This window comes from Neoarius graeffei, chromosome 20 (assembly GCF_027579695.1).
Source record: "Neoarius graeffei isolate fNeoGra1 chromosome 20, fNeoGra1.pri, whole genome shotgun sequence".
NCBI classification, from domain to species: Eukaryota; Metazoa; Chordata; class Actinopteri; order Siluriformes; family Ariidae; genus Neoarius; species Neoarius graeffei.
The window spans coordinates 66,272,064-66,284,763 of NC_083588.1; the positions used below are offsets into that span (position 1 = coordinate 66,272,064).

The following is a 12,700-nucleotide window of genomic DNA, read 5'->3' on the forward strand; positions in this document are numbered from 1 at the left end:
AAACACACTTACAAAATATTTTCACTGTGAATATTTATTGTGTAATGGTGCAAAGTGAGAGAGAGAGAGAGAGAGAGAGAGAGAGAGAGAGAGAGAGAATAGTCCCTAGGGCAGAGTCTTTAGTCCAAACACTGCGGAAGCAGTACCAAACCGCGCACCGCCCGTGCGCTTTCCAAAAACAAAAACAATCCCGCCAGCAAAAATAGGGAAAAAAAGGAGCGATCTCACCTCTTCAGATGTTGGTTTAAGTCCGACAATACATTCCTCAAAAAGGGCGTAGAAGAACAAAGTAATCCATCAACATGTAGCATTCAATTTATTCCGGACCATTAAAGAATTCTGGAGGATATCAGAATGTTGGCGTACCGGCTTCCATCTACCCCCATTCATTCCTCTTTCCACGTCTTTCGTTTTACGCTACTGATTAATAATCAAAACTTTATGTGGCTGATGCTACAGAAGAAGGGGTTTATGCGCATGCGTCTACTTCTTCTATTGTTCTGGTGTCTCCGATGGGACCGTCTTACAGCGCACGTAGAGGTGTGGCATGCGTATTGCATCGTTTTCAGCAAGCGTTGCGTTGCCATATGAACCTGATATTTTACTGATCCGTTGCCCACGTGGACGCGATATTTAAAAAAAAAATCTCGTTGCCGTTGTCGTGTGGATGTAGCCTAAGATATTACAGCTTTGGTCAGCATTAACCTGCACCAGTGTGTGTTTGTACACAGCGCATCAGCGTTCTACAACTGGAGACATGATGTGTGACACAACAGAGCCTTGGTGTCAGGTGTGACGTTTAACACACTATGCGTGGGAAATATGAACACGCCAATCACACCGACATCACTTTTATTTAGCTGTCACATTTAAGCCCGTCTTCAAACACAAGCAGAGTCACCGAGGATCAGAAACATATTGGAGGAGAAAGTGAACAGAAGCAGGAAGTGATGAGACAGAAAGGCTCGCGGATCTCAGACGCTGTAGACGGAGACATTTGAATTTGCGCTCATCTCGGAAAGAAGAATGTCAAATGTTAAAAACGCCACACCGCTGTCCCTCCTGTCCCGCCTGTCCCTTTTATACAGGTGCTGATTCCATCACCGTTCCGACCAATCGCTCAGCTCAGAGGAGGAACGACACGCACCCCGTTCCACATTCACACGCTTTATACAGAAGGTGTAAGAGTCCCATTTTATGAACGAGTGCACAATATCTTCTGAGCGCTTGAGTGATGCCAAACTGGGAGCCTGGCTATGAGCCTGTTAGCAACATTAGCCTCATGCTGGTTAGCGTAGCACTGTGTACATTTGGTTAAAGGTTATACTCGTGTACCTGCGTAAACTCGTCCGTGCTCGGTGTTCTGTGGAACGCCTTTAATAAGCCAGCCGCCTGTGCGAACTCCCATCATGTAGAACTCCTTCATCAGCTGGTGGTTTTCACCGTAAATCCCTGTGGGACGCAGAGCGCACGTGTACAGACACGCCCCGCCCGCAACCTGCACACAGAGACACAAACAGGAAGTAAAGAAAAGCAAGAGTGGTGTGAGGAAACACAGTTACTGTTATCACCCTGAGGTGGATTATTTTCCTCTAACAGCACCTCCCTGAGTGTGTTAACATTTTTTATTTCATGTACAAAAAAAGACATGTCGTACATTTTATCTGTTTATAGCTACATTTAATATTGTAAAGCGACTTCGTTCCTGTTCTTGTTTATGTTATTGCAGCGATAAACAGTCGCTCCTTCATCAGCCTCTTTATTCTCTTTCTTCAAGTTAATGACAAAAAATACAATCGCAGCTTGTTACATCGTGTTACCGAGAAACCGCAAAGAAGAAGCACAAACTCGTCCGTCCTGAAGATGTCGGAAAGCTTACAGTTCCAGCTTCACCTCTGACACTGGAGACTCTTCCCATACAGTGGTGCTTGAAAGTTTGTGAACCCTTTAGAATTTTCTTTATTTCTGCATAAATATGACCTAAAACGTCATCAGATTTTCACACAAGTCCTAAAAGTAGATAAAGAGAACCCAGTTAAACAAATGAGACAAAAATATTATACTTGGTCATTTATTTATTGAGGAAAATGATCCAATATTACATATCTGTGAGTGGCAAAAGTATGTGAACCTTTGCTTTCAGTATCTGGTGTGACCCCCTTGTGCAGCAATAACTGCAACTAAACGTTTGCGGTAACTGTTGATCAGTCCTGCACACCGGCTTGGAGGAATTTTAGCCCGTTCCTCCGTACAGAACAGCTTCAACTCTGGGATGTTGGTGGGTTTCCTCACATGAACTGCTCGCTTCAGGTCCTTCCACAACATTTCCATTGGATTAAGGTCAGGACTTTGACTTGGCCATTCCAAAACATTAACTTTATTCTTCTTTAACCATTCTTTGGTAGAACGACTTGTGTGCTTAGGGTCGTTGTCTTGCTGCATGACCCACCTTCTCTTGAGATTCAGTTCATGGACAGATGTCCTGACATTTTCCTTTAGAATTCGCTGGTATAATTCAGAATTCATTGTTCCATCAATGATGGCAAGCCGTCCTGGCCCAGATGCAACAAAACAGGCCCAAACCATGATACTACCACCACCATGTTTCACAGATGGGATAAGGTTCTTATGCTGGAATGCAGTGTTTTCCTTTCTCCAAACATAACGCTTCTCATTTAAACCAAAAAGTTCTATTTTGGTCTCATCCGTCCACAAAACATTTTTCCAATAGCCTTCTGGCTTGTCCACGTGATCTTTAGCAAACTGCAGACAAGCAGCAATGTTCTTTTTGGAGAGCAGTGGCTTTCTCCTTGCAAACCTGCCATGCACACCATTGTTGTTCAGTGTTCTCCTGATGGTGGACTCATGAACATTAGCCAATGTAAGAGAGGCCTTCAGTTGCTTAGAAGTTACCCTGGGGTCCTTTGTGACCTCGCCGTCTATTACACACCTTGCTCTTGGAGTGATCTTTGTTGGTTGACCACTCCTGAGGAGGGTAACAATGGTCTTAAATTTCCTCCATTTGTACACAATCTGTCTGACTGTGGATTGGTGGAGTCCAAACTCTTTAGAGATGGTTTTGTAACCTTTTCCAGCCTGATGAGCATCAACAACGCTTTTTCTGAGGTCCTCAGAAATCTCCTTTGTTCGTGCCATGATACACTTCCACAAACATGTGTTGTGAAGATCAGACTTTGATAGATCCCTGTTCTTTAAATAAAACAGGGTGCCCACTCACACCTGATTGTCGTCCCATTGATTGAAAACACCTGACTCTAATTTCACCTTCAAATTAACTGCTAATCCTAGAGGTTCACATACTTTTGCCACTCACAGATATGTAATATTGGATCATTTTCCTCAATAAATAAATGACCAAGTATAATATTTTTGTCTCATTTGTTTAACTGGGTTCTCTTTATCTACTTTTAGGACTTGTGTGAAAATCTGATGATGTTTTAGGTCATATTTATGCAGAAATATAGAAAATTCTAAAGGGTTCACAAACTTTCAAGCACCACTGTAAGTGTTACATCAATGTCTCCTTACAGAATCAACAACTATATGTGGTTTTTAAATTCTGTTTATGATTAGCAGAGCATCTGCTGGACACGACCCTGTGAATGAGGCGTTAAACATCAGAATGAATTCATTAATATAAACCTGTGATGTGAAGCTGCACTACAGTCACAGCTGCTATTCTGGAGAACTAATCAACACCTTCCAACTAATCAGAGTCCAGAACTCAGCCCTGGAATTCGACCTCACTGTGGTGGTGAAGGAGGTATTTTTGAACATTGAGGATCAATGATCTGTTGCAGGAGAAAAAGAACAGCTTCAGGACAAATCAGCAGCAGTGAATCAGTGAGTCACGATGAATGAAGCAGTCAGACAGGCGACGTGTTAAAGCTCGGTGCTTTCAGCGTGCACACGGCTAATGACCATAACCATGTTAAGACTCGATGATGGAAACGTTGTGTTTGTTATTAGCCCACATGCTGGCGTAGGTGTGGAATGTTTTGGTTGACCGAGACGTGAGGAAGATGGAGGTCTCTCTCCAGCCTCCAAGCTAAAAATAGCCTACTGGAGTCATGGTGCAGAAATGAGCAGTACTGCCACGCAGGAAGAAATCCCTTCAGCATCTTGTTACAACAAGAAATGTCTTATTTGCAAGAAACGCATCGCTTTACAGCAAGAATGTGACAAATGGTGTAGCTGAAAGAATGAGTCATCCGACACCGAACCTCACACTTCACATAAACCACAATATGATCACAACATGATTTTCGTGTCACTTTGCAGCGTCGATGTCAGTCATCCGTTTAAACACGCGTTACAAAGAATCATCTTTATTCAACGCAAACTAAGAATCAGAGTCCATATCTACTGAAAAGCAATCAAAAATGCGAAACACAATCCTCAAACATTCTTTTAGTGACCTGCAGAAACACTGTTCCTAACATCTCTTCATTGAAAAAGCAATCAACAAGTTGTTGGGATTTTTAAGGAATTAAACACTTTGCATTTCTTGCCCTTTCATCACTATGTTGCAGTCGTGTCACACTGAAATGCAATCGCAGTTCCTTCAAGTTGTGTTTTGGGGGCGTGGCTATAACCAGGGTGGCTATAACCAGGGTGACCACCACCAATCCATCAGCATTGGAGGGGAGTCAGTGGAGGTGGTGCAGAGCTTTAGGTTCCTGGGAGTTCACATCAGCCAGGACCTGTCATGGGCCACCAACACCTCGGCAATAGCCAAACAGGGGGCCCAATTGCTGCACTTCCTGCAGACACTGAAGAAGGCCCAACTACCACAAAATCTGCTCATCAATTTCTACCGCTGTACCATTGAATCAGTCATTACATACTGCATTACATCATGGTACTCCAACTGCACCTCCGACAATAAGAAGACGCTACAGCGCATCATTAAAACGGCACAGAGGATCATTGGCAGCCAACTCCCCACACTTGAGGAGATCCATCCACGGGCGCAGATAGAGGGTGGGACGGGTGGGATTCATCCCACCCAGATTCAAATTCACCTCGTTCGGTCCCCCCCACTTATAGGGAGGAAAAAACGTCTATGCTGTCTTTCTTTGCATAAGGCAAACCTCACGGAAAAATCAAAAGACTAATTACCATTCGGTTTATTGAGGTGCACAGCAGTACAGACATAGTTGCAACTGCGCAGACTGCACAGGTTGTGAGCTCGAGCTTGGTTGCTATGGTTACCCACAAGTTTGACAGGCATATCGGGGACAGCGCCTCCTAGTTCAGGACCCCAACATGGCATGATGAAGGGTGCCAAAAGGCAGAAAACGATTACATCGTTTTTTTTTTTTTAAAAATGACTGTAAGTAAACTGTGCCTTACTTTATCATATCACCTTACAATTTTTTGATAGTCTGTTCAAAGTAATGTCTTAGTGAAAGTAAAATCGTACGGAGTAGAGATGCCTTTCTGGTAGCCTCCTTCTTTTGGTGGTAGCCTGTAGATACAGTGCTCAGAAGGCAGTTTTAATGTTTAATCTGGCGTTCCCTGCCATAATTTCAGCGAGCATATTGTTTCATAAGGAAACTTTGCGAAGAGTTGTTGACTGACTGCCGCTCACGCAACACACAGGCATAGTTAGAAAGTCAGGATGCACTGGTTTACACTTTACACACACACACGTAGCCCAGCCTCTCGCTATGGTTAACAGTTGGAACTTAGCGGTTTTAAAACTAGTTTTGCAGTTTTGCAATTTCTGTGCGTGATGATAATGTGTAAACTTTGGATTTCCATAGGCTATGTTAAAATGTTATCATTGTCCTGGCCTGCAGGTAGTTCCTGGTGATGGCAGTGAGGGAGGTGAAATAAGTGGTCCACAGGAGGGTAGTAGTAGTGCACTAGGCCTGCAACTGCAAGAGGCAGAAGGAAGAGAGAGAGAAGGGGGGTCAGAAGAAGGAGAGAGAGAAGAAGGGTCGGAAGAAGGATGGACAGGAGACGAGAAAGCAAGGGCAGAGACAGCTGGAGGAAAGGGAGAGGAGGTTGACATGTCATATACAAAACCAAATCAACGTGACCCCAAATCTGTTCAAAAGCAGGTGATGAAGCACCGTACACTGTCATTCCAAAAAGTATGGTATGAAAAGTATCCCTGGCTGCATGTCAGTCCTGGTATTGATGGTGTTCTGTGTTTTCATTGCTCTAAATACTATAGAAGTGGAAAACCAGCACAAGCCAAGAGCATAGACCCAGCTTTTGTGAGTTCTGGTTTTAAAAACGGGAAAAAAGCTCTTGAAAAATTTTCCAGCCATGAGAAATCAGCTGGTCACAAAGTGGCTGTCACAACAGCTGCATATGAGAGCAAGCCAATTAGCACACAGTTGAGCAGTGCAGTCAGTATGCAACAGGAAGAAAACAGAGAAAGCCTTTTGAAAATAATAGGGGGTGTGATGCTCCTGGCAAGGCAGGGAATGGCCTTTAGGGGGCATGAGCATCATCAAGGTAACCTTGACCAGCTATTGAAATACAAAGCTGAAGGCGATCCAGCTTTCACAAGATGGTTGTCTGCAAAGAGGGGAGTGCACACATCTTGGGATTGCCAAAATGAGATGGTAAATTTGATGAGTTCATCCATCATCAGGGAAATTGCAGATGAAATCCGGTCCCTTCCAGTGTTACAGTATTCCATCATAATGGATGGGACAAGGGATACCTCAGGTGTGGAGCAGGAGGCCCTGTGTCTACGTTATGTTGACAAAGATTTGATGGTGCATGAAGAGTTCATTGGGTTGTATGAGACAACTTCTACAACAGGTGAAAATCTTGCCAGAATCATTTTGGATGTGCTGTTGAGATTAAATCTGCCAATATCAGGCCTTAGAGGTCAGGCATACGATGGTGCTTCAAATATGTCTGGCAAATATGCAGGCGCACAGGCAGTTATCCAAAGAAAACAGCCATTAGCACCATTTATACATTGTGGTGCGCATTGTGTGAATTTAATCACACAACAAGCTTGCTCAGCCTCCCCTTTCATAAGAAATGCTCTTGACTGGATTCATGACCTTGGCACATTTTTTGGTCAGTCTGGCAAGCTGAAAGACCAATTCAAAGCCATTGCCGCATCTGAAGGGGAAGGGCCAGTGCAGTCTATCAGGCCTTTATGTCCCACAAGGTGGACAGTACGCTCACCTGCTATCCGTGCTGTTCTCGGGCAATATGGTGCGGTGCTGCAATCACTAGATCAGATGTCTGCAAGCAATTCGGAATCTGCAAGTCAGGCAGAGGGCCTACATGTTAGGCTGCAACAAGGCAATGTTGTACTGGGGCTCATGCTGGCCTTAGATGTGATTAGTGAACTGGAAGTGCTGAATGCATCTCTCCAGAAAAGCACCCAGACAGTGGAGGGCATGGTCTCTGCAGTCTCTCTTGTCCAAGAGAGTTTAGGATCGAAAAGAAAGTCGGACCACTTTGAGGCAGTCTTTAAGGAAGCAGAGGACATGGTTGAGAAGCTGTCTCTAGAGCCCATTGCTCTACCTCGCACACATAGGCCCCCTAAGAGATACTCTGGGCCAGCGCCTGCATACAGGCCTGCATCTGCTGTGGAGTTCCACAGAGTGGAGTTCTACCGAGTCTTGGACACAGTAGATGCACAAATTACAGACAGGTTTATGCAACCAGGAATACAAGCACTAAAGGAATTGGAGGCCTTGCTGCTGACCCCCACTGTAAGCAATGTAGCAGAGAAATACCCTGAGCTGCAGTGGGAAGATTTGAAAATTCAATTAGCCATGTTTAAGAGCAGGTACAGTTTCAAAACCACTGCAGATGCTGCACAGACCTTAAAAGCAATGCCTGTTGAAGTTCGTGCCCTTTTTGAGCAAGTTGAAACACTTGTCAGATTGTTAATGGTAGTGCCCACATCATCTGCAGAGGCAGAACGAAGTTTCAGTGGCTTGCGGAGGCTTAAAACATGGTTGCAGTCCACCATGACCCAAAAAAGGCTGAATGGAGTGGCAGTGTGCCACATCCACCAAGAGAGGCTGGACAATCTGAATAGGAGAGACATCGCCCAACAATATATTCAGGGCAAGGATCGGAGGAGAGAGGTTTTTGGATCCTTCACATAATCTGTTTCTGCATTTGAGGCCATTTATTGAAAACTCATGTAGACTACTTATTTACAATTTTATTCATGTATATATATATAGGCTATGTTGTTTATGTGTTTGTAAGGCACATCAAGTAAGAAGTGACTTTTAATTACATTTTGTGTTTTTTTTTTTTACACCCTGCTCTTTCTGTTTTCTTAAAGAATCAGTGTGCTGAAAGTCAGTTAATGTTTAAATAAAACAGTTTTTGCATACGGCATATGGCATGCTTGGGGAGTGATTGGAATCAGTATCAGAATCAATAAGCTTTATTTCTTTCAATGATGGGTAATTAAGTTTGACAGTCCAAGTCTCAATACATAGGATACACAGACCTAGATGCTATAGATAAATACAAAGGGTAGACAAAACAGTCAGCAGTCATCCAGAACACACACACACACACACACACACACACATATTCAACCCACATGACATCCTGTCGTGTCAGTGGTAAATAGCACATGAGAGCACCAGACATCACAGATGTGCTCTATTCCTACTCTTTATTTATTAGTAGGCCTAAGCTAATGGATGGAGTGATGGAGTGATGGTTTTTTTGTCTTAGCTGAGTAATGTCGTTGCCCTGAGGGCATCAGAGTATATTCCTCGCACAACACATGGTGGGGTTGGGGTTGGTTTGCTGGCAGCTTTGTCCCCCCCAGTTCAAAAAAACGTATCTGCGCCCTGGATCCATCACACATGCTGCACAAACAGAGCAATAAACATACTGAAGGATCACACACACCCCGGTCACAGGCTCTTCACCATGCTGCCATCTGGCAGACGCTTCAGGACGCTGCGCAGCCGCACTACAAGACTGAAGAACAGTTTCTATCCCACCGCCATCAGACTTTTGAACTCCATGCGTCACCTGCCCCCCCCTCATTACTTCAGGACGTGCTGAACTGTGAGATGCCAGTGGTCCCCCTAGGCTGGGAAACCTGGAAGGCAAGTGTGTGTGCCTGTAGCCGCAGGCTGTGTGTGTGTGTGCGTGTGTGTGTGTGTGTGTGTGTGTGTGGTGGGGGTGGGGGTAGGAGGGGGGTGTCTGTCCAATAGTGTGATCACTGTACTAGGACATTACTGATTCTGACCCCTGCTTTCCTGGACTGTGCAGTGGGGTCTGTGCAATAGGACCCTGTGCATTGGTCTGGGTAACTATACTGCATTCTGTGGCCACAGCTTTATAATGTAATATGATGACTCACTTGCACCTTATTTATTACTATTACTATTTATACCTTTACTTTTATCTTATCAACTGTGTGTATGTGTGTGTATGTGTGTGTATGTGTGGGTATGTGTGTGTATGTGTCCCATACCAACATTAAATTACCTCTACTGCGCTGCTAACTTGGTCAGTGAATGCCTGAACCCTGCACCTATTTATTAATTATCTTAATTTTATATCATCACTTTCAACCTTACCAGCACATTTGATTGTATATATTTATTGTGGATTTCTATATTTTCTATATATATTTTAAATATTGATGTACAGTATCTATATTGCTTAACTACTTAACTTACTTATTACTTTTATGGGCATCTGTGGGCTGTTTCTAAACGACAGCTCACTGTACTTGTATGGTGACAATAAAGTACTACAATACAACTACAATACAGAGAGCTGGTGAAGAGTTCAGTTTTGCTCGTAGCTCGAGGATTTGACTGACTTTTTGATATTTTTTGGTCTGTTTGTGAAGCAGAGGCAAAAGAAAATCTGCTTAATGTGGAAAAAAAATTAATTCTTTCTCAGTCTTTGAATTCTGGACTTTTTGAGATTTAAATTGGGATAAAACTCTGAATAAAAAAAAATTAAGGAGTGAGACAGAGTTCAACACAGACGTAAAAGGTGGAAAAAGAAGAGCACGCTTTGGACTAAAACCAAAAATGAAAAATTCTTCTTGGCTTGAATCAGATTCAGCAGGAAAGTCTTTATGTGTGTGTGTGTGTGTGTGTGTGTGTGTGTGTGTGTGTGTGTGTGTGTGTGTGTGTGTGCAGTACCTTGGTACCGTTGGCTTCCAGCACCAGTTTCTCTGCCTCAGCTTTACTCCTGGGATATGGCATGTTGTGACACACGTTGTAAGGCGTGTCCTCATCTCCCCTGTGTGAAAGAGACGGTCAGGACAGTTAGTGTGGGACACAGAAGAGACGTACAGGGAGCTGGAGTCTGAATCAGAAGAAAGGAAAAGAGATGTGGAGGGTGGGAACGAGTCTGGGTGTGTTTTCACACAAAGTGGGGATTGGAGAGATTACACATGTTTTGATATTTATCTGATTTGGGCGTGGCCTGGTTCAACAGCCAATGTATACACATGCTCCTAGAAAAAGCTGTGGCACAGCAGTTATGCTCATATTTACACTGGAATAACATCCATGAAATGTATCAGTCAGGATTTAGACCTCATCATAGCACAGAGACAGCACTGGTTAAAGTAGTAAACGACCTACTGTTGGCATCTGATCAGGGCTGTGTCTCGCTGCTTGTGTTGCTTGACCTTAGTGCAGCATTTGATACCACTGATCATTCTATTCTTCTGGATAGACTAGAAAATGTTGTGGGAGTTAAGGGAACGGCCCTCTCCTGGCTCAGCTCTTATTTAACTGATCGCTATCAGTATGTTGATGTACAGTAAATGGTGATTTTTCTAGACATACTGAGGTAAAGTTTGGTGTTCCACAAGGTTCTGTCTTGGGTCCACTGCTTTTTTCTTTATATATGTTCCCTCTGGGTGATATTATTCGTAAACATTGTATTAGTTTTCACTGTTATGCTGATGACACACAGTTGTATGTTTCTGCAAAACCTGATGAGAGACACCAGCTTAATAGAATTGAGGAATGTGTGAAGGACATTAGACACTGGATGCTTATTAACTTCCTTCTGCTTAACTCTGACAAGACTGAAGTACTTGTACTCGGACCACATGCAGCTAGAAGTAAGTTTTCTGATTCCACAGTAACTCTGGATGGCCTTTCTGTTTCTTCACGTGCAGCAGTAAAAGACCTCGGAGTGATTATTGACCCCAGTCTTTCATTCGAAACTCACATTGATAACATTACCTGGATAGCTTTCTTTCATCTCAGAAATATTGCTAAGATAAGAAATTTAATGTCACTACACAACGTGGAAAAACTAGTTCATGCTTTCGTTCCCTCCAGGTTGGATTATTGTAATGCCTTACTGTCTGGATGTTCCAATAAGTGCATAAACAAGCTCCAGTTAGTTCAAAATGCAGCAGCAAGAGTCCTTACTAGAACTAGAAGATATGACCTCATCACCCCTGTCTTATCCACACTGCATTGGCTCCCAATCAAATTTCGTACTGATTATAAAATACTACTATTGACCTTTAAAGCACTGAATGGTCTCGCACCACAGTACCTGAGTGAACTTCTGCTCCTCTATGACCCGCCATGCCTACTTAGGTCAAAAGGTGCAGGCTATCTGCTGGTACCTCGTATAGTGAAGGCTACATCGGGGGCGGAGCCTTTTCTTACAAAGCCCCACAGTTATGGAACAGCCTTCCAAGTAGTGTTCGGGAATCAGACACAGTCTCAGCGTTTAAGTCTCGGCTGAAAACATATCTGTTTAGTCAAGCCTTGTGTTAATGGTGTTTATGAGGTAAAGGAGTAGATCTGGAGGATCCTCAGACAGAGTGTTTTGGTAAACTGGGATGTATGGATGCTGTCAGTCCCCACTCGCTTGCTCACTCGAGTGTGTTGACGGTGTAGTGGCTGCTGCTTTATGTCCCTCATGCCTGTGTTGCCTTCTGGCTCTCCCCTTTTAGTTATGCTGTCATAGTTAGTTTTGCCAGAGTCCCTGCTTGTACTCAGTGCAAAATGTATACTGTTCCTACTTATTCAGGTGACATTGGGCATACCTAACAACCTGTGTTTTCTCTCTCTCCCCCCCATCTGTCCCTCTGAGTTACATGCCAACCATGAGATTGAGATGCTGAACCTCTTCTGCTCCTCGGACCTGCCTGATCCATCCTGGTGCCCTGTGTCTGGCTGGAGTCTCATCACATCGCTCCTGTGGAGGACGGCCCCATGTGGACAGTTGAAAGTTACACCTGGAGGACGCTCTGGACTCTTACAGTAATGCTTTTATGGCTGAGGACTACAGTTGACTTGCTAACTTTAGGACTGCAGTTGTCATGAACAGTTTTGCACTCAAGTTTCCATCAATGAAGAGTTTATAACATCAACGAAACTGACTTCATGTTAAAACTGTTAAAAATGTTATAATCACATTGTCTGTTTTCACCCAAATGAGGGTGGGTTCCCTTTTGAGTCTGGTTCCTCTCGAGGTTTCTTCCTCATGTCGTCTGAGGGAGTTTTTCCTTGCCACCGTCGCCACAGGCTTCATCATTGTGGATAGATTAGGGATAAAATTAGCTCATGTTTAAAATCATTCAAATTCTCTAAAGCTGCCTTGCAACAATGTCTTTTGTTAAAAGCGCGATACAAATAAACTTGACTTGACATGCTGTTTTTGAGATTGTGTAGCTAATCCTGGACTACGACATACATCCAGAGCCACACCCTGTTAG

At 43.6% G+C, this 12,700-nt stretch overlaps 1 protein-coding gene across 4 annotated transcripts in view; it reads right to left on the reverse strand.

The window, feature by feature from the left end:
* Positions 1-12,700, reverse strand: part of hsd3b7 (hydroxy-delta-5-steroid dehydrogenase, 3 beta- and steroid delta-isomerase) — an 84,929-nt gene that overhangs the window by 6,394 nt on the left and 65,835 nt on the right. For all 4 annotated transcript variants that reach the window (XM_060902300.1, XM_060902297.1, XM_060902298.1 and 1 more), the window contains 2 exons: positions 10,149-10,248; positions 1,336-1,498 (listed from right to left, as the gene is read on the reverse strand). In XM_060902300.1, coding sequence (XP_060758283.1) covers positions 1,336-1,498; positions 10,149-10,248 — 263 coding nt within the window. The remainder of the gene's footprint in view (positions 1-1,335; positions 1,499-10,148; positions 10,249-12,700) is intronic.